This window comes from Zonotrichia leucophrys, chromosome 2 (genome assembly GCF_028769735.1).
Source record: "Zonotrichia leucophrys gambelii isolate GWCS_2022_RI chromosome 2, RI_Zleu_2.0, whole genome shotgun sequence".
NCBI lineage: Eukaryota > Metazoa > Chordata > Aves > Passeriformes > Passerellidae > Zonotrichia > Zonotrichia leucophrys.
This window is the reverse complement of record NC_088171.1, coordinates 95,345,547-95,372,746: the sequence shown is the minus strand read 5'-3', so window position 1 is coordinate 95,372,746 and position 27,200 is coordinate 95,345,547. Positions and strand designations below refer to the sequence as shown.

General features: G+C 38.7%; 1 protein-coding gene across 4 annotated transcripts; it reads right to left on the bottom strand.

The window, feature by feature from the left end:
• Positions 1-293: 293 nt before the first annotated feature.
• On the bottom strand, positions 294-26,210 carry FBXO15 (F-box protein 15). Of its 4 annotated transcripts, none has more exons than XM_064703467.1 (10): positions 25,859-26,210; positions 22,312-22,425; positions 19,914-20,018; positions 16,144-16,386; positions 15,675-15,884; positions 13,721-13,850; positions 11,379-11,461; positions 10,140-10,285; positions 4,542-4,666; positions 294-1,466 (listed from the first exon to the last, which is right to left on the bottom strand). In XM_064703467.1, exons 1-10 carry the CDS (start codon positions 25,876-25,878, stop codon positions 1,197-1,199), a joined length of 1,446 nt encoding a protein of 481 aa, XP_064559537.1. In that variant the 5' UTR covers positions 25,879-26,210; the 3' UTR covers positions 294-1,196. The 4 variants fall into 4 exon arrangements, with proteins under 4 accessions (XP_064559537.1, XP_064559540.1, XP_064559538.1 ...); XM_064703470.1 differs by lacking the exon at positions 25,859-26,210 and adding an exon at positions 25,738-25,832; XM_064703468.1 differs by lacking the exon at positions 25,859-26,210 and adding an exon at positions 24,338-24,424.
• Between the last annotated feature and the right edge of the window lie 990 nt (positions 26,211-27,200).

Here is a 27,200-nt window from a genome sequence, read left to right as displayed (position 1 = left end):
TTCCACTGCTTCTTTAGGTAAGGTTAACAAGGTGAACTGGAACTGTGTCAGCCTCAGCTTGCTGTCTCTGAAACTTAAATTAAGAAACAACTTTATGGCTGTAATATCTATCTACCTCTGTAGCACAGAAGACAGTGCTTACATATGAACATTGTCTGCACAAATCAACTAATGTATATAAACAAATAGAGAGAATTTATTTTTAAGGAAATCACTACCATAATAAAGTCAGAGCAGGCAGCAATGTAATTGTCCTTGCTAGGTAATGACACTAGACTCACAATATCTTGTAATTTAGAAAAAACTATTTTAATACAGAAAGTAGAAAATTTGATTCTAAAGTTACTCCATGGAACTGGAAAGATTAGACACATATATTCAATTTTTATATGGATTCATACTGTTAGATAAACAGCATCAGATATGCATTGTTTCCAAAACAACTGAATGTTCCATACATTCCGTAAGAGCAGACATCAGCTCAGGTTGGCTGATAATTGGGACACTTATTCATAGGCCAGTATGTAAGGCAAGTATCTAGTCTCAATCAGACAAGGTTAGAACATGGGAAAACAGAACAAACAAGAATTTAGAGAAACATCATAAACAGATTTTACACAACTTTCTTAACAAATGCCTTGACTGACACATTTTCAGATCTGGCTTCCCATCTAGCCTTTCAATCTTTTACTAAAATACATTTCAGTGAAGTTTTTCTGGTAAAAGCGTTTAACAAAACTTCTCATTTACCAATTACACTCCAACAAACCTGGAGGGAACAGCACACACGCTGTTTTATTACTAAGCATAAAAGTCAATGTTCTCAAAAGCAGTGTAGCTTATGGAAGGTAAGGCATCTTCACAGCATGGCTCTCAAAAGAACCAATTCCTTAACCACACTAACAAGTGTCTATAAAGAAGTCTTCCTGAAAATAATTTCAATATAGCCAGTGAGAAACAGACTAACCATGTAATGTTCAACAGAGAAGAAAACCTCTCACTTATATCAATATGTCTCTTTGATTCCTCAATTGCCTATTAAAAAACTTAGGCAATTGCATTTGTTACTGCAAACCTTGCAGGAACAGTCTTGCTTGTTGGTGTCAATCTTAAGCATCACCAGTTTACTGTGTTTTTTGTTGTAGCAGGGTTGTTTGTTTGGTTCTCAAAACAAGGAAATGAGTGACCTAATTAGGTCAGTAGTTTGTTCCATACCAGCTATTTACCTTTTTGGTGCTTACATAAAGCACCAAACTGACTATAATATATTCCTTGGTTTCTTCCAACCATACAAACTCAACACAGACTTTACCCTCTGAATCTGCATAGTCTGCAGTATAGACATGACCCATGTAGTCATAAAGGCCAGATGACCTGGTAGACAATTCCATGCGGACTGGATCACTAAAACACCAGAAAGGCATTCCAGTTTCATCCAAGAGAGTCAGATCCATCACAAAGCAGTCCTACAAACACAAGCAGAAGAGATTATTTCCCTATGTCATGGCAAAGTAAGTAGAGGTTCAGAGAGTTTTGCGCAAAGGCTAAAACCTCAAAATACAATTGATAGCGCTTCACTGACCTACTGCAACAAATACATACTTAGAAGTTTCCGGCAGAAATCAAAACTGCAGCCTACACACATCAAATGCTGTGCTACAGAAGGTACCACTGCCAAACCAAATCAAACATTACTTCTTGAACATTTTTAAACCTTTAACATCTGTTTTTCTCAACTATTAGTTACTTTACCACTCAAATAATGATGGTCCCTTCAATATGAGAAAGCAACCTAAGTTTAAAGTCAGATACTAAACTTGTGTGAATACAGCAAGGCTTGCAAAGATACTCAAGGACCACCCAAGGCAGTGCACACACAATTACCCTTCCAAACCAGCTGTATACAGTACTCTTTGAAAGGCTCACAGCTTCAGTTCCCAAAAAGGTAATATTAAGAATCTTGCTGTAATTCCTCCGCTTACAAATTCTTGAAAATATTTCTTTACAAGATTACACAACTAGATAATTTTAAAATGTTAATGCCAATTCCTTGGTCTTGGCAAACTGATAGTTTCGCATATCCCTTGGAAGCATAGGAGTAATGTGTCATTGTTAGTATCAGCTGTTCCTTATTCTCATGAGTTCTGAATCATTAAATGAATCAAATTATCTTAATTATGTTATATCTGTGCTCCAAAAGCGTAAACAAACCAACATCACATATTCCATGCCAAAAAAAATTCATTTGGAATGCTTTATTTCTCTGTACTACACAGTTGTGCTTCTGTTGCTCTAACATTGCTTTCACTATTACTTTACTTCAATCAAACAAGAGAAGGGCAGATGGCACAAACATGAGGCAATATGATACACATAGTTTCCCTAAGCTTTTTACTGTAGACTATGCTGAAAATACAAAATTCAAACTGAACCTAATGATGGTGTAATAAACTTATATGAGCTACAGAATCACTGGAAACATGAAAGAATCACTCTTTTCTGGTCTGACAGCTTGCATATAAAAAGCTAATTATGAATAGTAAAGTAGGATGGCGTTGGGATGGTGGGGTCTTCCCATGCAGTTCTGTCCTGGTTCTGGTCAGGATCTGGTTAATTTCTGCAGTAGCCAGGAGGGAGCATGGCTAAGAGGCTGGTTTTTCTACACCACCTCACCCCATTTCCAGGGCCAAGGAAAGGGCTTTCTTCTCCTTAGGGGTATTGTGCCATGGTCAGGTTGTGCTCCATGGTGAGCATTTGGCCATGAATCACTCCCCTCTCTTGTACATTCTTCTTGTTAATATTATTGCTGTTACTCTCAGTTTTCTTATCTCATTGCTGCTCTTATCTCAACCTTGATCTTTACCTTTCGTGCCTCCACCTCTCCACTCCAGCACAACACAGGGGAGAGGAAGGGGAAAGCAAGCCAGTGTAGTGTGATTTGGAGTGGTTACAGTAAGAATACTTAATTGGAAAATACCATTCCTATGATAATTTCCAACTATCTGTACTTCGGAAATTAATTTTTTTTTTGAAAACCCCAGAAGTGCCAAGGAAGTTTTTAGGGTTTTCTTGTTTCTTTAAAGTATTGGCTAAAATTCAAATAAATTCAAAGTAATGGAATGTCCTACTTTTGAGGCTGATGTCATCTGACATTCACATGGTTCAAGAATTTTAGAGACTTTTGGTAAAAACTACACTGAATTCGACCCACAGCTATATGCTGACATATTCCATCTCTCATCACAAAATGAGGTTTAAAAAAAATACTGCACTCTTTATTTTGTCCTAGAAACAAACACTAAATATAATTTATGCTGTAAGTACATAGAAAAATGATTAAAATTGAAAAAACTAAAGACTACAGCCATAGCTCTCTGTTTCCTCTGACAGATAATGTAAATTCTTATGTACTACTCAGGATTTTTTTCATTAAAAAAAAAAAAAGACTCTGCCAAGCAGCTGTTAATCCTATAAAATCACAAATTATTTGGGTTAGAAAGGGCCTTTATAAGTCATGTAATTCCAACTCTCCTGCCTCACCATGCTCAGCATGGAGTGTCCAGTTTAAATCTACTCTCTTTCAGTTTAAAAACATTGTTCCTTGTTTTGTCACTACATGCCTTGGTAAAAAAAGTCTCATCAAAGAGTATTCCATTCCAAATTCATACAGGATTGGCAGAAACAACATTTTTATTAATTCTGAGGGTTTTTTCCAAAAGAAGTGCCGAAATTGAAATCAAAGGTTGAACTAGATGATTTTTCAGTTGTGCTTAAATCATATTTATCAGAATCTTCACAGCTTCTGAAATATTCATGCTGATAAAGTATATTTTTAAATATGTGCCCTCACCACTATTGCAAAAGCTACAGAACCACTCTGAAATTTTGTTTGAAATAATTCTTTTAGGAATTTTATCCAATAGAATGTGTGAGCATTCCTCTAAAATAAAGAGTTAATCTAGCTGACTGATGTACCTGACTGGAGCTGGTGCTGACTGTGTGGATGTGGACTGTAGTTTCCTGTGTCCACTGGCATTTTAATAATCCCCAGCAGTTCCTAACTTCCACTGCACATACAGTACAGAACTGCAGAGTATTTCCCCAGAGGTTCAAGGCTTATTGCTCACAAAAAAACCCCAATCAACCAACCAAAAAACCAAACCAAAAGAAATAAAAAACACAAAACAAAGAATAACACTCTCACACCAAATTAAAAAAAAAATCCCCACAAAAAGTGCATCTGCAGTACATTTTTTTTGTCCAGCATTTCCATGGGCTGGTCAGTCACAGCCCCTTTGCTGAGAGGAAAGCAATTACACACAGATAATGGGTCTATCATGCAATCCAGAGTCTATGAGAGAAAAGAGAAAACTCTTTCCCTGAAAATTCACTTTTTTTTTTGAATATTGGAATAGAGGTTTTGTCCGGTTACAGACAGCTTCTACAAAACAAAAGGTTGTTTAAAAATTAGCCTATTTAGGATGCACAAACACAACTCTGTTTTGAGGTAAGCATTTCCAGAAACAAAGAATATTTCTGACCTTTACATTGCCTTTAAATACATCTGTTTCCCAGCATATGCCAAGTGTCCCAATAATAGGCAAGTGCTTCCTGTTATCCTTTAAGTTTACAACTACGAGCCTCACGTATCCATTTTCAATGTCACCTGAAAATATAAACAATATACAACATTACAGCAGCATAAATCAAATTGAGCTCAAGTACACTGTAAATGTTCTCTTATCTCCTTTCCATGTCTTTTTCTTCCCACTCACCAGTAAGAAACCCTGGCATACACCAACAGCTAAACATCAAGCACTTTATAGAGGAATCAAATTGCAGTTTGGAGCTTTGATTCTGTGATTCACAGTAGAAACTGCAGATAAAAAAATCTTTTGTATTTTTTAGTACAAAAATAGGAATGCTACCTAAAGAACTTACACAAGGATGCAAAGAGTAAATTTCACGCCCAGCATTTCAATTTCATGCCACCAGTGCCTCCATAACTTCCCATTCCCCAGAAGTCAAGCTCAACACTAACACACAAAATAAAACAATGAGATACCTCCCCAACCTTTTTTTTTTCAAGTTATTCAAATCTCTTATGTCTGACTGGAAACTCAAATAACCCAATACAAAAGGCACACAGATAACTATTCCTCCTTAGAAAGGATAATGCATCATTTGAATTGACATGAAGTATGATTTGATTTGAATCAAGTTTTTAAATTATGGATTTTTTCATTTTTTAAATAGCTTTCCAAGGCCCCTGGGGTTTTTTTGGCAGAATAACTATGATTTGTGATTTTTTTATTACTACATATAACCATATTTCTTTGGAATCTCTTCCTCTCCTCTCAAAAGAGATTGGCATTTTTTTTAATTTTTTTTCTTTTGCTGTCAGAGAAGGAAAGTTAACCAGGGAATCCAACAGTCTAATTAAACTTGGGATACATCATAGTGAACATGATCTGACTACAAAGAAAAGTAAAAATAAAAGCATCACATCATGACACAAGCAAATTTCTTGGTAGGACATCCCTTAAACAAGTTTCCTTGAACAAGAGATAATCTCTCAAAAGAGCAAAACAAAAGCACTAGAGACCTCAGTAGAAAAAAGAGTATCTAGCACATGCAGGAGACAGATACAAAGGGAGAGAAGAATTCCCAGGAACATAATGCTTGTCAGGATCCAGTAGTAGGTCCTGGATGGTAAGGTAACAAGTGAAGGGACTTGCAGAGATTTAAGATGCAAGAGGCAGAAGTAAAAAAGGCAGAAGTGTTTTGCCTGTGATTCTCCTTCAATCAAGCCCAAGCAGCAGCATGAGGCTACAGAAGCAGCAACATCAGGAAGGCTGGCTGTGAGTTCAGTGGCTGCATCCAGCGTGCAGGGGCAGCAAAACCTCTGCTTGGTGGCTACTTGAAGCAGATAGTTGGAGGCAGTGATGGAGAAAGAAAGCCCACACTTTAACACAGATGCCAAAAACTTCTCTGAATTGGTACTGTAGAGCCAAGCAACTCCCAAGATACAGCTGGCCACAAACCAATGCTGGAAAGGCACCACTCACCAGTGGGGAGTCCGAAGAACAGTTATTACGGAAAGGAAGCTGCCCAGCACATGACAGAGAACAGCTGCAGGATTTTCAGTACAGACACTGTTTGGAATAGGAGTGCGAATACAGTGAAACCAACATGAGTATGCCCAAGAAACATTTTGTAGGAAATACTTCATTATAGTTGAAGGAAAATGCAATCCTCCAAACTGTGATACCCACTTTCAGTGAAGTGCAAAAGAAGTCAGTGAGGAAAATGTATGCAGAATTCATTGCCAGGATCCAGCTCAAAGTAGAAAAAGGCCATAAGTTACCACCTGTCCAAATGGTCCAGTTCCAAAACCTCAGTAAATCAAATTCAATGACAAAATTTCATTCAAGGTAAAAATCTTATTGAAATAGTTTACTGACTAACCAGTGAAAGTCCACATTTAAAGCTGAGCTTTTATACAAGAAATTTGAAAACATGAGTCAACAAGCATTTTTTCCCAAAGGACTCCTTGGTTATGCACAATTCCAATCTGCATGGAAGTGGCTATTTCTCTTACTCATTCAGATCACATGAAGTTTGAATGGAATAAAAAAGGATTGAAAAAAGCATTCTTCTGCTAATAAATTACTATTGCATGGCATTAATACACATTGCCAGATAGATCATCCGGCTATGATGCATTGCAGTTACTTCTTAACTTTAGCCAGAATGGAAACAAGCAACAGATCAGGAATCTGAAAGCTAATTCTTAATGGGTTGGTTAATCCAGACTTTATATATGTTTTTTTTTTTAATACAAAAGCTCTATTTCAGTCCTCACATTCAGAAGGAAGGAAAAGCCTGCCTAGAAACAAGCAAGAAACTGAAGGCTAAGTAATGAAATCTCCCCTTCCTCACCCCAGTCAGATGAGAAAATGAAATTAAAGGGCAGAATTAAGCTATGTTAAACATACAAAGAGAAACACAGAGGAAGCAAATTGGACAGGGCTTTCTTCAGGCTGATCCAAACTTTGTTTCATTGTTCCCTTATGACATCTCTAGTCCTTGACTCATGCAAGATACGCATAGCAACTGCAAGCAAAGCAGCAGAGTAAATTATAGGGAACAAATATTTCCAAATAAAGGTAATACCAACAAAGAGAATATATAACATGTAGACAAACTTCAGGGGAAAGAAACAAATAGACCAATAGTTCCAAAGCACTTATTTTAACTAAAAGACAAGAAGTTTGTTTTGCTAACCAAGCCTTTGTTGCAAGTTGTCATTTGATTGGTATTTTCAGAGGAAAAGCTATGCTTAACACTAATTTGGGAGCCAACAACCAGCCTTATCACACTAAAATCATTATTCAAACTTGCAAATCAGTCTTCAAGGTCAAGCAAAACATTTCAAATGCCTGATATGAAATTTTACAAACAAAGCTTAACAGTTCTCTAAATACACCAAAATCAACCCTTACATTTTGCAAGCACAACACATCATTTTACATCAACAAGAAATGACATTGAAAAGCAAAAGCTTAAACTACCATGAGGCTACAAAGCTGTGCTTAAAAAGTTGAAAACCTAGGTAAATACATTTCAAAAATATTTATGAAGAAGTTGGATCCATGGCTTCTGGGAGTCATATGAAAAGCCTGTCATAACTTCCTGAAAACAAGGAAAGTTTTCTAAATATTTTCAATTAAGTTACAACATATTTAACAAATTCATCCTACAGTACCTGTCAATGAGACCATATTACAAATTCTGTTTACATGAAAAGGAGCATAAAATAAAATGCTAAATCCCAACCAAAACAGTGAAAAAACAGCTAGTTACTGCAATACAAATAAAATAACAGGAAAAAAATCTGTAGCCATACACATTCCATCTGCTTGGTCCAATGTAGTGTGACATAACCTTTTTTGATTTAATAATCAATTTAAGAATTCAGCAAAATGAAATTGAAAATGGAGTAGCAAAGGGCAGCACAATATTAATATATACAAACAAAAAGCAGACAAAAATTAATCTTGAACAAATCAGTTATTCTGCAAAATACAAATGGGCATTCTCTGGTAACCTAGGAGTGCCTAAAGCTTCTTAGTGAAAACCAATAAATAAGTAAAACAACAGAACTATCTCACAACTGGTATGTGCCTCAAGTTGTGGAAACTGCTGTGGGTATGTTGCATCTATAATTTAAAATAAAACTGGACTGGGTAGAGAATTTTCAGAAATAGCAAGACTTCCCAGTATGTTGCAGGACTTCCATGCTTCTGAGTCCTCCCAGAGGATGGGATAGAGCGCATTATTAAAATGGATCCTAAAAATAAAACACAAACCATCCAACACAATCAGTGTGGATAAACCTGGCCACATTCAGCAACACCATGTTCACCATAATGAGAAAAATTAATAACATATCACAATGAAAAATGTGACAGCAGACAGCCATATGCTGCCTCACCACACCTTTTTGGAGGAAGTCAAGCATTTTCCAAAAGGAATTATTGTGCAAGCGCACGGAAGGGATGAGATGACAAATGAGCTTATTGTCTGCAGAACCATGGCTTCAGCTGTCTGATGTCCCTTGAGACCAGAATCTGATGGCTGTGACATTGCTGAAGGTCACAAAACCAAAGCAATTCAGAAAACACTTGTGAACATAAAACAAACATTCTATAACTTGCAAAGTGAGATGGCATCACAACTGTAGCTCATGGACATTTGCTTCAACTTGCATAAACTTCAGTTTGATCTTTTGTGGAAGTAGCTTCTAAGCAGCAAGAAAGTGATACCAAGAAAGGAAGTATGTCACATAGTACTTTTTCTTGTGCAACTGTATTGCTAGAAGTATAACATTTTCATTTTAGAAAAATGTGATATTCAGCTAAACAAGAAAAACCCACTCCTCTGGCCAATTTTGAGAATTTTTTTTTCTGAGAACATAAAGAGGACTCTTGTACTACATAACACTTCAGGTAAGATTTCTAGCTACATGCATAGACTTTCGCTGTAATTTTATCTTTAGAAGTCTTCCTTTAATTCAAGCTTGGCGCTTTTCTAAAATCTGAAAACATGTATCTTTCAGGTTCAAGGGCAACAACACTCCACACCGCATAAGGCTGCAATCTAAAGCACAGTTCTTGGAATCACCAAACACAAATGAGAAAAAACAAACCAAATCACGGGGAAAATCCACAGCCCTGTAAAAGAACTCACGCCTGACAACAGCGCCCTCTACTGACAGAAAAACAGTATGTTCTGAAACCCACACCGCTCAGGAGTGCCGGTATCAAACAAAAATACTGGGGAGCAATAATTAATTTACAGTACTTAATTCTAAATTAAATTAATGACAGTGTACAATTTTAATATTTTAATCTACCTCTGATTACAGAAAGACAGCTGTGTAGCATAGGAAGTTATGCTGAAGTTAAGTCAAAAGAGAGATCACCCATGTACTCTTCAAAACCTCAGTAAAATTATGAATTTGGGCTGTATGAGAAGAACAGGGATGGCCAATCATGTCTCATGGAAAGAAGCGCTGAGAACAGAATGCAGCAGCAGCAGAAGACTGTTTTCCACACAATGAAAGGATGTCAAAACAGGCAATCTTAAGCTCACCAAAATAGAAACTCTAAATCTTAAAGTTCACAATAACTTGTACAAATGTATCCATACATATAATCTGTCTGTGCACCCAAAGTATACTTGAGGAGAATTCTACAGAAACAAGATTCTAATATGTATCCCTCTCTCCTTCATAAAATACATGTGAAAGAAACATCAACCTGCACCAAGAACTGTGCCAGTGTATTATTAATGTAGCACAGAACTGAAATAAAAGACCCAGAAAATTTGCAGAATTTGTGTGCCAGGCTGACAGTGTCAATTAACAGCATGCAGACTTCTTACAGAGGAGGCTTAGGACGCCACACAAAGCACCATGCAGATATAAAGAAACCACATCACAAACAGAAAGATAGCTTACTCTTAAAATTCCATTTCAGTTTCACCCCTTAAAACAGAGAAACTGGATATAAGAAGGAAAGATGCAACAGCAGGGATCATTTTTAAAACAGACATTATTGCTCCATCAACTTTACGTTTTCTGCAGAAGAGGCACTTGAAGGATCCACACAGGTACATGCAGTTTCTGCCATGCAGATCAAGATGCAGCCTGTAGTCATGCAGTCCATATTCTGAGTCAATATCATCCAGTAAAGGTCTATTAGGTGGAGGAGAATATTGACTTGAAAAAAAAAAGATAGAATTTAGCAAGGGAGGATGACTTAGTAAAGATATAACACATAGGCCAACATTGAGACTGTCATCTTAAGACGGTTTCAAAATCAAACATCTCTAGTTCATCATGCTTCTTTTAAGATACTACAGTGTCTAATATTGCTGATCAGCTGTTCAGCCTACCCAAAGGCAGAAAATATAGCAGTCAACTTTAAAAGGTACATCTGTTAAACTTCAAAACATGGAACTTGTCTACAAAAAAGAAAAAAGCATCAGCTCAGCTACACATATAAAAGTCCACTAGCTCTAGACACTTCTCTGAAATAGCAAATATTGAAATAATTTTGTCTGAGGCTAGCTAAATAAGTACTGCACACAAGTGACTTAAAGAGACCACATGCCAGAGGCAACTGAGCAACTTCTACATAGGATTCAATTTGGTACTAAGGGAGATGGTGTTAAATCTTACATTCTGTGTGAGAAGAGCCACACTAAGTTATAGTGGGCATTTAAGACTACTGGTAGATACAACAGTATCTGACCAGAAAGCTGAGTGGGAAATAAATTCCCCAAATACTATTCTAAAGCTAAAAAATCATACAAACACTTCATAGGAAACCCAGTTACTTTCTCAAAAGGATTGAAAGATTAATGCAGGCACCTCACCAGTTTACCAGAGTTTCCCCCCTCTTATACAGCCAAAGATTACTTCCCTACTTCCTGAAATGTCTCTCTCTTTTCTTTCTGTTTCAGATAGAAAGAGGAAATAAGAAGACTGCTTGTGGAAAGGGAGAAAGTATGTGCAGTGTATTTCTATCTTTCTCAATATGGCAAGTACCAGTACACTTGTATAACTAAATTATCTTCTTAATAGCATAACAATGGCCATATTTTAGTATGAAAATGCTTCTACAGTTTTTTATTTAGTTACTGTACCTGTTGTTTATATTAAACAAGAATAGTTCATTACTGCCTAAATATAAACCTCTCACCAGCAGCCAATTTTAACTGTAAAATTCAAAGCTTTATTCAAAAGGTTATCTTTATTACCCACAAAGGAAAACTTACACAGTAACAGAACCCAAAATGCTTCTACTTACACAGTAGCAGAACCCAAAATGCTTCTCTCAAGAAGGTGATTATAATGAAGATTCGCCATAACAAAAGCAATTTCATTTTTCCCCTGAAAAGTTAATTAAAGTAGATGTATTTTCATCTGGAAATTCTTTTTTTTCACAAGGTCTTTCTGAGCATTAAAATTCATAGATAAATGCTGCTGCTTATTACTCTGTCAATTACTATAATAATGTTAGTAATGGCTTGCTTTAACACTTGGACTCGTAAAACCTTTACTGTCTTTTCACAAGAATACAGAATAGTTATAAAAGGCTGCAACACTTTTGTATTACGGGGAAAGAGAGAGAAGCCAGCTATGGCAAGGCAAAAATTATGAGAGCAATCCAAGAATTGTACTTCCCTAGCTTCTACTGACCACTTTAAAAAAGATACCTAAACAGAATCAAACAGCACTTATTCCCGACTACTGAAGCATCAAGTTTATTTTCATGTCTAAGGAACTATTTCCAAAGAGGGCTAACATCAGTGAGGAACACAGAATTATTCAATAGAAATTGTGAATTTCAAAGTAAAAATTGTGTCTTCACCAGATTATTTACTCCTGGGAAAATATTAAAAACATAACCTTCTATAGTCAAAAAAAACATCTATGTGAAAACTAAACAGAGACAGAGGCACGTATTTACTTCAAAAACACAGAATGCTAGGATCTCAGGTTTTTTTCTTTAAATGCATTCTTTAAATCCTACATTTACAAACACCTAAGTCAATAGGAAAATTATTCACTGCCATACTTTCCTGAAATATGGGCAACTACTGTTTTCATCTCTCTGGGTTACCAGAAAATTACATCCTCTATTCAAATTTTTGGCTTTTTAACTACTCCTGTATGTTCATAGTACAAAATTACTGCTATAAAGTATTTAACTAGGGAGGTCTATCAATCACATAATTTCTCAGTCTTTCTCTATCCAAATACCAGGAGGCCCACATAACCTGCCCTTGGTTTCTGTTATGCAGCTATGTACTAAAAAACAAGATGTGTGGCATTTACAATTATTACACCCACTGACACTTAACTATCTTGTATTACTCTGCCTACACAGAGAGTGAGAACTGCTGTTCAGAAAAACAAGCAGGGACAATATACTAGATTGAGGCACTCAATTTTTAACAACTATGTGGAACTTGGTTATGATTGAACCATTTCCAGGGGCTGAAAGAGCTCTCTTTCCAAGCACGAATGGGGCCGATGCACAAGCAAGACCACAGAGCCAACAATACAGGGACACCAGTCTACAAAACTTCTGAAGTTACGAGAGAAATGGTTGCTCATTTAGCAGAGCTTTTCACAGACTGAAACAACCTGTAACAAGTTTATGCTGGTCAGGCAGTCTCAAGTTTTCTAGGAAATGGACTTTCACTCTTAAGAGTGAAAGGAATAGTCCTTCTGCAGTTTCAAACATTGCCTCTGGTGATTGTGCACATTTGAGGCACCATGCTTGCAGATGGAAATTAGGCAACTTCCAAGAATTGTTCACAGCCTCCCCATGGAAAGTTCCTTGCCAGTGCCAAATAACCTAAGTCAATGTCAACAGCATGACTGAGGGGAGGAAAAAAGAGCTGCCACCTCTGAACTGAGATCAAGAGCAGAACACCTGAGATAGGCTTCCATAGCACACAGCCCTGCACAGCAACAGGCAGACACAGAGGTCCCCGTGCACCCCATGCAAAGATGCAGACTCCTTTTGTGTAGAAGTCTACTTTAGATGTTCTGCACTGCCCTCTGAAGAGACTCATATCTACACCCACCCTACAGAGGCTAACTGCTTAACCTAGACTCTTAATACAAGAATTTAATACCCCCAAAAGGGCACGATTTACAGCATTCCTACTGGTGGAGCAGGATACAGCTACCTGGTGATGTAAATCGAAGTTAAGTCACTATGTGGGAACTCATCACTTTGACTGATATGGACAGGCAATGGCATGAATCACAGGAAGAAGCACTTCTCAAACCATTCTATTGAAAATTACTCTAGGATATCGAACTTGGGCATGTGAAGACTGCAAAATAAGTAAAACTGAACACAGTATCTAGTACAGAATGATACATAACTGATCTTTTAATTAGAAGTAGATTTCTTTATGCATATATACTCCAGCGACAGCTCTTTAGGATATAATAAATCATCCACTTACAGTCCCTACATGTGTTGCGTGGTTACTAGTTTAGACAACATCTTTCAAAATCCAAACAGAAAAAAAAAAAGAAAGATTTTTTAAAAAAAAAACTCCCCAAGCCCAAAAAAACCCAACTCTTTTCCTTCAAATAATAAAATACTGAAACAAAATGTTATCTTACCTTCCACATTCCTACTAACAGTCCTGGACTCAGACTGAAGAGCTGGACAAGCTCATCAGCACCAACCACTACACTATTTTCAGTCAGGTTAGCAAGATGGTATTCAGCAATCAAGGAAAATCGACGAGGTCTTTGGAAAGAACATACAGAATGTAGCAGAAGTTTATGTCTCCTTAAACATGTAAAAGTTCAGCCTAAGTATATTTTTAACTCTGAAGTCTGACCAGCAAACATGATGAAAATGGTTTTGAAAGCATTTGGCATGCAGAGTCATAAACTATACATTTGAACAACTACAGTGTACTAGCAGGATCTACCTGAAACCTTAACAAGGTAAGAAACAAAAAACACTATATGACCTTCTAAAATACTCTTTTAAAAAACTTATGTGCTTGCCCACCTTTTCAAAATACAGAATTACTTTACAATTTGTTTTTGATACTTTATTGATACTATACGGAATCACTGAACATTTATCACTGTGAAGCAAAATTCAAAGGAAAGGATCAAATTGTATATATAATGAATTAAAAGTTTGTGTTATTCAAAGCTTTCCTTTTTTAGATTTTTTTTTTATTTTTTACCTATAATCAAAGCCATTTAGCTCCAAAACACTCTTAAATGTAAGTTCATGGACACTCTTATTAACTAATGACACATTTAAAAAAGAGCAGAAAGTAGAGTTTGATTACCTATTCAGAATGAAGAAAGAAGTCTTTCTAAAATCCTTCTCAGACTTAGGCTCTTATTGTATTCAAAATAGTTCCTAGATTTCCACTGGTATCGCTGTAGTATCACCTACAACTACACACTGAACACTGCCTGGATGGGGCATCCACAACCTTCCTGGACATCCTGCTCCAGTGTCCCACCACCCTCACAGTAAAAAATTTCATCCTAATCAACATCAACCCTTTCCCTGCACTTACAGTCTGAACAGTCATCAGGCCTGTCGCTGCACTTACAGTTTTAGCAATGACCAATACTGAAACTGGTGAATCCACTGCCTTCATCTATAATCACAATTTGTAAAAACCTGTAACTCTGTGAAATAAGTACATCAATTGCCTGCAAGTTTTCTTTTTTATTTTCTACATATGAATCAGCATCTTGGCAAAACAACTACATTTCCTATATAATTGACTGCAAGACTTGGTCAGCTAACTTTATACAAAAGTTTATCTTGATTTATTTCTTTTTTAAGTAAATACTTTTCTTTTGGTTGAGGAACCCAGTGTTTTGTAGGTAAATAATTCTCTCTCTTTTCAGAGCTCTATGGCTAGGGGCTTTGTGTAAGAAGCATGTACCTGACACTGCACCTAGGCCCAGATGTGTGCTAAGCTCCTTGACAGCAAACAAATACCTCAAATAGACACTTTTCATTTAAATATATTCTTAGACTATAACAAGAAAAACCACTGTACACATTTAAGTTAAAAAACAAGGGACAGGCTGTGGACTGTGTGACTTTATATGCGTATGCTGAAGATTGCATGCATAGTTAAACACCAAGTTCGCTAAATTCACACACACACCTACCAGACAGAAAATAAACTTTAACAACACAGATTACCTGACTGTAGCCACATAAATACTGATGAACTTTTCCAAGCTAAATTTCTCACAATAAATTCTCCTAGATTTACATTTTTCTTTCGTGCTCATTTGTGTCTATACCTTAGATTAAGCTTTCCAAGTCAGGACCTATCAGTCTGCATATCACATGCCAAGAGCTACATTAACCTATGAATTAATTTCATAGCTTGCTGGATTATACTATTACTTGCTGAAAAGCTCTACCAAAGAAGAGAAGAACATAGAAAGAAAATTGCAGGGAGGCCTTCAAATGAAGAGTTAATTTCTTGAGTCAAACAAATGTCAGATAGCTCATACAGACACATTATCAACCAGTTGCACCCAAAAAAATCCTCAAAAATCCTATGTCAAAACTCACCCATTGTTGTTGGGAGGTATGCTTTGGTCAGGAAGCAACGGTGTAACTCCAAATAGCTTCAGGGTTGACAGCATGTCTAAGCATGGCCAGTCTGTACCATGCCAAAGTACAGTAAGAGATGTGTCCTTAAATGATAGGTTTGGCTTCTCTACTACATGTTCTTTTCCATTTTTGTCCTTTAAGACAATTATCCAACTCAACCCAGAGACTCTGTTATTCAGGAATTGAGAGGGGAGAGGGGTGTTTAAAAACAAATTCCCAAAGTGATAAAACTTAAACTATGCTTTCAATAGAATTTTTTAATTTCTACTAGCTGCTTCTTATTTTCCTCAGTTTCAGTCAGTTATAATTATCATTGTATCTTCCCATTATGATATACATTTTTTAGCTCTAATTCTATACCCCCCCAAAGTCATTAATATTTTATACATTGTTCTCAAGTAAATCTTTGTGACAAGGCATTGCTTACTTCATAGCTTCTTTGTTTTTACATGGAAGACCTGTATAAGGATCTAGAAATTTAACGAGCCGCATTACTCTAGTTTTGAAGGCAGATGTTTTTTTGAAGATGTATTCTTTCTTCCAGTACCCAGGCCCTTTATCATGTAAAGCAGCACAGCCCAAAGAAACAGTTTCTGTTTGTTTAGACTTCATTTTCCAAATTGTCCGTTTTGGGTGCAAAGAGCTGGAATAGAGTTTCAGCCAAATTCCACTGAAAATAAAAACAGAATAAAGAGGAATAAATTTCAAGAATAGTTACTTCATTTTTTATATGCACATCTCAGCTACCACTGAGCATAGTGTTAGCACAAAACAAGTCTTGTCTGTCTTCCCAAAGATATGGGAGCCAGGATGAAGCTCTGTGATAGCACAGTCATAGTCAGCAAAGTAAGTGAAAACTGATAAAGGTTAAGCAGAAAATTTTGAAAATTCTACCCCAAAACAATGATTCATCCTCCTCATAGAAAATCAGCTAGTGGGAAAAGTGGTTTAATACCTCCTATTCAACAGATAATCTGTACACTTCAAGTTTCACAGATCCAGCTGAAAGTGGTGTGGAGGAGGACAATTCAGAATCACCTTTGTTTGGTGGTATCAATGTCATGTTGATCCCTTCTGCACTCTCTTTGGGAAAGCCCACAGAAGACATGACTTTCTGAAGTGAAAGAAATGTGACTGTAATGATGGGCTCATCTCTTTCACACCAGGGAAACTATGAGGTCACATTTCAGCCTCTCATGCCCCAGTATCTCTAGGACAGTTCACAGAATATCGAGTACAGGAACCTACAAGAACTCAAGCAATAATCTTGAGAATACAGGTTGCCAGTAAGTTTTCTCATTCTGAAGTGAGCTAGACACATAGTGTACATAACTGCACTAAAAAAAATAAATAGCAAGGGCAACAAATTCTTAAGAGACATTTTATACCACTTATCAGCAAGATTACCTTTACCAGTTCTCACTTATCCTCAGGCAAACTTACACTAGTGAGTATTGTATGGCATCTTCCCCTCTCCTCAAAGCATTCAAGGACTAGATCCATCCCACACTGCCTCCTACCCATCAAAACTATTCTCAATTCATCAGCCACTGAGAATAAGCCCCCACATGCTGAAAGCCAGGCTCTGCTTATTGATGCAAACCTATTCAGGGATTTTGCAAAAGCCTTCCAGCCTGCTGCTCTGCAGATACATACAGAATTCCCCACTGCCATTTTTTGACATGAAAGTGTCTAAAACACACAGACCAATAAACTACTATGACTTGTAAAAGTGGGGTCACAGTCAACATGAGTTTTCAACCTTCCTTTCACCAAAAGCAGGGTGGAAAGGGTAACATAACGGATAATCCCATAACTGAAACAAAGTTTTAAGATACTTCTATATTAAGACCATAAAAGGCAGCCAAGTTACCAGACAGTATATGATGGAGAAGGAAAATTCTTCTTTAACTACAAAGCTGCTTAGAATTGTCCAGTGATGAAAAAAAAGAGGGATGTCCTTAATACAACACCACCAGGGGAATTTGAGCTGTGTATCATCCAACTGATCTTCATCAGCCTAAAAAGTCCAGCAAAATAACCTCCTATAAAACTCTCTGTTAACTAGAAACCCCTTCCCAAGAGAGACATCCTTTGATGGAGGGAGATACTCTGCTGAATTATGCTGAAAAACAGGGCTTAGTAGTAGGCATTTCCTGCATTTTGGAGTCACAGACTCAAGCAATTTGGTTGACTGAAAACAGACTATAACAAATACCTAACATCCTCATACTCACTCTCAGTAATATATTGCTTCTTCCTTTCCCAAAACAGTGTTGTGCAAGAAAAGAAATTAGTTCAAGAAACTCAAAAATTCAGCTAGGGCAGAGAGACAGAGAACAAGATGAAGGAAGACTTAGAATCACAAGTATTTAGGAAGGTATCACTGCCCCTTTATCATCAACTTTTGAAGAATTCAGGACAGATAAATCAAAAAGGCATCCAACAGGGAAGCACAAGTTTGCCTCTTTCACAACAGAATATAAGCCCTTTTTGCCTCAAATTTCTAATACTCATCTCAAGACCTCTTACTGGACATCAATTACTACAACAAGCCTTTAACTCAAATGCCAGAATCAGGCACATCATCATCAGCCATCACTTGACCACAATGCCCAAAAGACCCTGTGCTCTCGCTTCCTCTCACACAGGCACGTTCTTCTGGTGATCAGAATCCTCAAGTTTTTGCAGGCAGACCATACCTGTGAACTTCCCACACTGCATGACAGGAAGGCTGGAATACCCCATGCTGGGGCACAGAGGGTGCAGAAAGGGGGGGGGTCATAAACATCTTCTTGTCTTCAACAGTTATATTGGAGACATCAGTGCTAAGAACTGCTCAAGCACACTCATTATATGAACAGCCAAAAGACAAATCACTGCATTAGGCAGCACAGACATACCACAATGAAAGACTGATGGTCCAGTTGCATCAAGGACAGCAGAAATATCCTAAAAAACACACTCAGTCTAAAAACCAAGGTCAGATTTGTCACAGAAATATGCAGGGACTTCAATTAAAACTTCTGTTCATACACTGCAAGACTCAGGGTCTTAAGAAGGTCCATTAAAATCCATCAGGAAGAAATGACCTGGGTCCCACTGAACCAGTCAGGCTCCTAGATAAGGGAAAGTAACTCTTCCCCAAGTCCTATTTGTGCCCACATAGTAATCTCTGTTGAGATTAGAAAACGGAAACAGAGATCGTTGCGATGGAGACAGATGAATCATCTTCCCCTGGACAGCCACAGTGATTTTATCCTGCCTTACCACCCTGAAGTGGAAAACACATGCCAAGACTGGTAATTTGTGTCAACTATGCAATTTTTATCTACTCTTACCTGCTGACAGCCTCAAAACCTTAATCTGGACTACAGATCTTCCCTTTAAATTCATCAGTTCTAAAGGTATCAATGCCAAGGTAAAGAAATTGATTCACCATACAAGTTTCAGTAAATAAGGGAGAAATAGATTAATACCAGGTACAGCAACCTCCTATAGAGGAAGACATTTTCTCATTTGGACAACACTAATGCAGTAGAATCCTAGAAAGAAAAGGATGCCCGGATCCTAGTTACCACATACCAATCTGGGTGTCTCCTCTTTACCCTTTTTGATGACAAAATTATCATCATATTGGACAAATTAAGAACTCTGAATAAGCAATCCTCATAAAAAAATGTGTCGGTATTTATCTTCGTCTCTTTTGTCTGCATTAGAAATCACCAAAATTTCACAAACGGAGCAACAGACAAAAACCACTAGTGTATCACTTGATTGAATCAATCCCTCTGCAAAAAGCTGATGAAAGAATTAAGTAAGTAGGACTCCAAAATTGTGAAAGCTATGACAATTTCATAAAGCTGCTGGAGACACACCATTAAGGATCACCTGAACTGAGAAGTTTGTGCAGGTCCATGTGAATTCAGACAGAAATTTAAAACAAAAAAAAGCGCTAACAGCAACATTTCAAAGTACTAGATTTAGTTTTTACCTCATAACTCCCATTAAACAACAGGCCCTACACAGCTAGAATTCCATGCAACGCATGCTGCGGGCTGTGCAGGGCAATTTCAACAGAGTAAGTGCCCATAGGTGCATGCATCAGCACTCTGGCATCAGAGGAACTAAATCAGAAGGACTCATAATTCAGGCAAACACATCTACTGCACAACTGAGACCTTCCCTCTTCCTTACTTATCATTGGCCAGCTCATGGAAGCGCTTATTCACGCAGCCAACAGCCAATAGGGACACAGCATCCAAATAGGAAAATATCTTCAGCAGCATTTCTGATGGCATGCTGGAAAAGAAAAGAAAAATGAATACTGTTAGACATGCCAGCAAACTCCAGAAATGACAATGGCAGAGAATTTAAATTTCATACCAGACAAAAACAAAAGAGGTGAAAACCAGCAGGTTGTAAACAGATTAATCAAAAATCACCTGAAGAGTTAAACTGTGGAGTTTGGGTTCTCATTTCATTCTCTGGTACGTGGCATTTGCCTAAAATAATTCATGACAACTTATTCAAGTGGCACAGCACAATTACCTGAAAAGTTTTGTGTTTGCACTTCCATTAAATTTTGTTATGTTTGACATGAAACTATCTTGTTTTGCTTCAGTTTCTTGCTGCTTGTACTATTATTTTAACATTTATTCCATAACCAGCATTTGCAAAACTGCAGACATATTCACCCTCCCTTTTGACTGCTGTGTCAGGTGTCAGGAAGCACCAGGACAGAAATGCCCCGGTCTAACAGCAAGATCATGCTCTACCTCATCATAATCTTCAAACTGTACATGCTCAGGTGTCTTGTGCAGTTTTTATTTATGCCAACAGAAAGATGTGAACATCAAAGTAAGAGCCAAGTGATATCTTGAAAATGTCAATGTCTCTGTGCATCTGGAATGCTGCACGAAATGCAGGTGCCAGTCTAAGCATGGCAAGCAGAATATACCCTGGAGATGAGCCAATGTGATTTCTGCATTAACAGACAGGAACCCCATACCATTTGAGCAGTACCTCATAACTGCACAGAGTTTAAAATACATGCATTTTATACTCTAATTTCCTTAAGCATTGAGTATGGTCACATCAAAATCACCACTGAAAATAAAAGGTTCTTTGAAAGTCAATGCTCCAGGTGTGCCTCTTGTCCTTTTACTACTGGGTTATTTGCAACACTTGTTGATTTATAACACTATTTCAGAAGCAGAGAGCTTTAAAGGGTAGCATGATAATGCCAATATCTCAGTGTTTGTATTAAACTCAGAATCTTAGTTGCATTGACATAGAAGCAACATGCCAAAACTGGCACTGTTATTATGCGAAATAACTTATACACTGTAAGCCCAAAGCAGTTAGTGCACTCATTCCAGAGATAATTTAGAAGCGATACCTTAAAAGGCTGCAGATTAGCTAAAATAACACACTTGATCCAGAATTTTCAACCATATTCTTTTTCTTCTGAAGGAAGCTGAAATGATTTTTTTCTTTTTTCTCTCAGTATTACACCCATCTGACAGCACTGAAATATTACACTGGCTATCCAATGCAAAACAGAGAAAGCAATACACAGAAAGCTATCATGTAGCCATTATATTTTCTGAAAAATCCTTTCCTTAGGATTTTTCCTCCTGAGAAGCTGAGAGGCTTCAGGAACAAAAGGTAAACAATGGTTATCTGCTGCTGTGGAATGCAACAGGTGCATCTGTGATTGGTCTCACAGAGTTGTTTCTAATTAATGGCCAATCACAGTCAGCTGGCTCGGACTCTCTGTCCAACACAAGCCTTTGTTACCATTCTTTCTTTTTCTATTCTTAGCCAGCCTTCTGATGAAATCCTTTCTTCTATTCTTTTAGTATAGTTTTAATATAATATATATCATAAAATAATAAATCAAGCCTTCTGAAACATGGAGTCAAATCCTCGTCTCTTCCCTCTTCCTCGGACCCCTGTGAATACCGTCACAATATCAAATGTATAAAACAAGGAAAACTAATTAGTTTTTCAGGTAATATATTCTTAGAATTTTTTTTGTGAAAAAATGTAACTAATTTTCAAAAAGAAAACTCACAATTACACTGAAAGTGCCTTTTTGCCGTCAAACAGGAAGAGAAACATTTACCTTGTAGCAAATATGCAGCAGCCACTTATTCCTCCTCCCTCATCCCCATCCACCATTCTCAGCCTCTCTATACACTAAGATCCACTTGATGACTACCAAGAGAAACAAAAGTAGTTTAATTCTGAACTGGCTTTCATTGAAGGAATAAAATACCAATTTTTATTCTCAAGGAACAACATTGCTCATGACTTGCAAAGGAGTTACTGAAGGCTTCACATGGCTTGGAAAACGTACATATTCCTTATGAACTTAGAAAAGAACACAAAGGAAAACCACACCAGAAAACATTAGAACGTGGATACAGGATCCTAAAGTAGGCCAGGAAAGCAAATCTTTTCAACTCAGAGTATCTGACCTAGAAATCGCTAAGATATGAAAATAATTACTGCAAGCAGTCAAAAGACAGCTTACAGAGGGACTTCCACTCTTACTCCTAAAGACATACTCACATAAAGACATACTCACCTCTCAATGCGCACACTTGGTTTCGGTTTTACGGGAGGCGTCAAGTACAGACTTTTAATTCCAGCATTTACAGTTTCAGAACATTCCCTAGGCCTGGCAGCAAAGGTCCTTAACCTACTTGTAAGAAGGAAAAGCTGTTAAGAGTCACATATTCACAAAATTAAGAAATACACATACTGTGCACACTTAGACACAATATTTCAACCAATGCAGGATGCAGATAATACATCACATGACAACCATTATTATCTGAACAATTACACCCAAGTTAAAATACCTGGCATGAGGAAGATTCAGATTTAAACTCACAGCTGTCAATCCTGTGATAGATCTCTCACAGCAGGTAAAAGGAATAATAGTGTTCCCTCAAATCAGTTTGAATCCTGTGGAGATCTATTATCCTTAGACAGCAGCACCACTGCTTGGCCACCACAAACAAGCTCCCACTGAGGCCCCTGCAGTAAGTCAAACTCACTGATTAATCTTCTGTTTCACAACATTAATCCAGAGACATTTTTGAGCCACCCAACTCTGCTAAATTATTAAAAGATACCAGATAAAAACGATATGTTGAAACTTCCTCAGAAACTGTTGTGGTTCAAAAAGAATTTGTATACTTTCATACTATACCATCTTCTTTACTTGCTTGAACAGCAAGAAAGGAGATTTAATCCATGAAACAGAGGGCAGCTAGCAAGCTCCAAGGGATGTCCAGATGTTAGACAGATAAATTACTTGTGGGTAGAATTACTTTGTTAAGGTTTAGAGCTTGACATGCTTCACTGATTTCAGACCTAGGGGGAGGTTAACAAAACTTGGGAAGAAGGATGGCCACTGCTAGTGGCACAAAGAATGCAGAATTTACAGGCCGCAAGGATACCTGGAACAACTCCCAAGATAAGGAGGAAACTATTACAGCCAACTCAGCAATTGTGCTGAAATCAGCCCCAGCTTCCAGAAACGTGAGATTGCAATCACTGACCCAAGGAACTCACTGGCTCAAAAAAGATAAAGACTGAACATGCAAAGTGATTAGCATGAGAGGGAAGAGAATCATTATCCAATAGAAGACAGAAAACTAATTAATAAGAGAATTATGTAACTGGTAGGCAATGAAAACTAATTCCTTCCTTAGCTAAAATGTATAAAATAGTAAAACGTTTCGATAGCTGGTGTGTCGGCTTTGTGGATTTGCCACCCAGCATCCCTTTCTACGTAGAACTGTAATTATATCAAAAACCTCAACCCTGTGTCTGGATTGGCCTCTTGCACATCACAGTGAAAGAACCTATTTTGCTAACACTTCCACATCACAATTTGGATAGAAAAGAAAGGAACTTTGCATATTTCTAACACAAATTCTTACAATCCAACCACTCATACATTTTTCCAAGTTTTCTGACAGGAAGGACTTCATAAGCTGCAATTGCAAACACATACTATCATTAATCCATAGAGAAATACGGAGACAGAGTTTCAATCTTAAACCAAATACACCAAGCAGGCACAGCTCCCCATTCACTGTGTTACTGATGCTTTAAATTGCCAGCAGACTTCCAACACCTGGCCAAACCAGCTCTGGGTTTCTAGGAAACCAATCCATATGGGGGAGGGTGGAATAGCTATTTTTAACCTATATGGCTACCATACAAATTTAATACCTACTGATGTTGATTTAAGATTGATTTATGCTCAAAGAAAAATAAAATAAAATAAAAAGAAATTAACAACTCTGGTCTACATTGTCAACTGCACTATGTAAAAAAAACAATCCAAGACATTTTACTGAGAATTGTTATAAGCTTAACAAAAAGACATGCACATTTCAGCCTGAGTGCCAAGGTGCTGGTCTATCACTGACAGACCAACTAAATTAACAACTACAAAAAAGCAGTCTTATAATAAAGATAATAGACCCTGGAGATCAAACAAGGGTTTTAGTCATGTATCATTATCAAGAACTCCTAGATGATGAGGCACTAACAAACTGCCATTAAGGGATTTAGAGACACAAGTTGTGACCAACAGCAGCAGGAGCTATCACTTCTGTATGTTTCAGGGCAGCAAATCCCAGGCTATTCTGCCCTGAATCCATGCTGAAAGCAGAGTGTTTGGGCATACTCTATAGGGACACAACTTCACAGACTCCAGCCATGGGACTAATTCTGATAAGAAGCTGGATTCTGGATTTTAAAACACACTAACTTGGACAAGCATAACCTGCATAGCCTGTATTCAGTCCTTCTTGCTCATTTAAACCACCCCCCCCTTCCTTTACCCCAGGGAGAAATATCTGAGGAAAGAAACATTTTGCCCATACATACCTCAAAAAGTTTAATGCAACAGCTATTGTTTTTGTAAGCTTCAATTAAAAAAAAAAATAAACTGCAGAACTTTTGCATCTTCCAAAACAAAAATATTCTCAAGGTGTGAAGAAACAAACAGCAAACCCATAAATTACTTTTCAAGTACTGTGTGTGCTAAGATTTTAAATTAGCATTAACAGAATGCTTTCACATTGCATTGACACAGCTTGGGCAGATAAGCCTAAGATAAAATCAATGACAGCTGTTACACCCCCTCTTTAGAAACTTCTAGAACCACTGAGATGATCTTATGTAAGAAGCACAACAACTTCAATTGCTTTTTCATTAGCTTTCAACCTGTGTGGCTCAGTTTCATACCAATATTTCACTTTCACATAATACTTGCAATGTGCCCTGGTTTTTTGATGGTCAGCAAACCATTGTCTTTCGAGTTACATTTCAAATAACATAAAGTTTTAAGTAGTGATAACACCTGTCTCCTCCACGTGTTAGAGTGTATCTGGGGATAAACAAAAATAACAATAATGTTTTGACATGGGTTGGTTGGGTTTTGTTCCCTCAGCTAACAATTTCAGTCTTTTTAAAAGGTGGGTATTGCCTCAATCCATTTGCAGGTTAAAAAAAAAAAACCACACAAACAAACAAACAAAAAAAAGCAGGGGGAATGAAACTGCTCTGAAACTCAAGGTTGAAGGAATGGGCTAGCAGAAAAATCTGCTTTCTCAACTTTGCCTCTCAGACTGATGCTTTAAAATTTTGAAAGCTAAACCTGCACTGTAAGAATTAAGGTAATCACACCTTCCACAGTGAAATCTTCCTATATATTACAGAGACCTAACCACATAAAGTAGACATTAAACTAATTTTGTGTATTCTCATTATAACATCTCCTCCAAGCTGAAGCACATATCGAAGTTTAAGCTCCCTTTTCCAGGCAGAAAAAAAAAGTGTTAAACTCAGGCCACCATGCAACACCAGCGTTTTCCCGCTGCAAGGCGCCCATAAGGCCAGGGGAAGGGAGAGGAGAGCACTACGCCCACAGCCCTGGCCGTGAAGAGTAAAGAGCTAGAAACCAGAGCCGTGGAGCAGGTGAACTAACTTTCCCAGAGGAGCAATGGGAGCTGAGGGAAAACAGCAAACCACCCTCCCAGGAAAAGGTGAAGAAGGCCGAGCAGGCAGTCCCGGGCCGGCGGAGCCCCGCTCGGCGCGCCCGCGGTTACCTGCCACGGCCCGTCGCCATGGCCGCTGCGCCGCGGGACAGCAGCAGCCTCGCACCCCCAGCGGGGAGGGCAGGGGAGGAACAAGCGCTGCCGCCTCCCGTAGTACGCCCTGGGGCGGGGTGGGACGGCGGCAGCCCGAGGGAGGCGGTGCCCGGAGCGCGGGCTGGGGAAGGCGGGGCTGGAGCACGGCAGTGCGGGGACTCGGGAAGCGTTAACGTCCCGGGAACGGCAGTGTTGCCGCCATGAGCATCCTGGTGCCTTCTCCGGCCCACAGGGAGCTCGGGGCTCTCGGGCACTGTGTTCTCGGGCCTCAGAATCACAGAACTGGTTAGCTTGGAAAATACCTCTGAGATTACTTAGTCCAACCTATGACCGAGCACCACCATGTCAATTACACCACAGCACTGTGTCAATTCCACTATGTGCCAATACCAGTTTTTTCTTAAACCAGGGGTGGTGGTTCCACCACCTCCATGAGCAGCCCATCCCAATGCCTAATCGACTTTTCTGTGAAGAAATTCTTAATGTCCAACCTAAACCTCCCCTGGAACAACTTGAGGCCATTTCCTCTTCTCGGAGAGCAGGCCGTCCCCCACCCGGCCACAGCCTCCTTCCAGGGATTTGTACAGAGTGATAAAGTTACACTGAGCCTCCTTTTCTCCAAACATCCCCAGCTCCCTCAGCCACTCCTCATAAAACTTGTGATACAGCTTCACCAGCTCCATTGCCCTTCTCTGGACCTGCTCCAGCAGCTTAATGTCCTTCTTAAACCGAGGGCTTCAAAACTCAACACAGTACTCAAGGTGCGGCTTCAACAGTGCCAACTACAGTGGGACAATCTCCTTCCTAGTCCTGCTCACAACACGGCTTTTGATACAGGCCAGGAAGCCATTGGCTTTGGCCACCTGGGCACACACTGGCTCACGTCCTTTTCCACCAGCACGGTTCCAGCCACTCTGTCCCCAGCGCTGCCTGGGGTTCTTGTTAGCAGGACCCGACACTTGGCCTTGTTGAACTTCATGCCGTCCATCTCAGCCCAATGATTTGGCCTGTCCAGATCCCTCTAGCCGTCTCCATTCGCGGAAACCTCAATGCATCGCTTTAACAAATATATGTGGGCAAGACGAAGAAAAACATGTCTGAAAACACAGCTTTACAAGGGTGACCGGCACCGCATGCACGGCGAGCTGCCCGCCGCCTTCCCACCCCGAAAGGAGCCGGGGGTCCCCGCCCGCGGAGGGCGGGCTGTGCCGGTGGCAGCGGCGGCGGCAGCGGCGCTGGGCATGGCGGGCGCTGTAGTGACCTCGCTGCGAGCCGCTCCCGGCGGCGGGCGGGAGAGGGA

What these genes read in the sequence shown, in the direction of transcription:
- FBXO15 (XM_064703467.1), bottom strand. Translation starts at nt 25,878, where the DNA reads ATGGCGACGGGCCGTGGCAG. An exon ending in ATGGCGACGGGCCGTGGCAG is followed by an intron (nt 22,426 to 25,858) that starts GTAACCGCGGGC and finishes TCTTACAAGTAG; the next exon opens with GTTAAGGACCTTTGCTGCCA. An exon ending in ATACCTCCCAACAACAATGG is followed by an intron (nt 13,851 to 15,674) that starts GTGAGTTTTGAC and finishes TTCTTTCCAAAG; the next exon opens with ACCTCGTCGATTTTCCTTGA.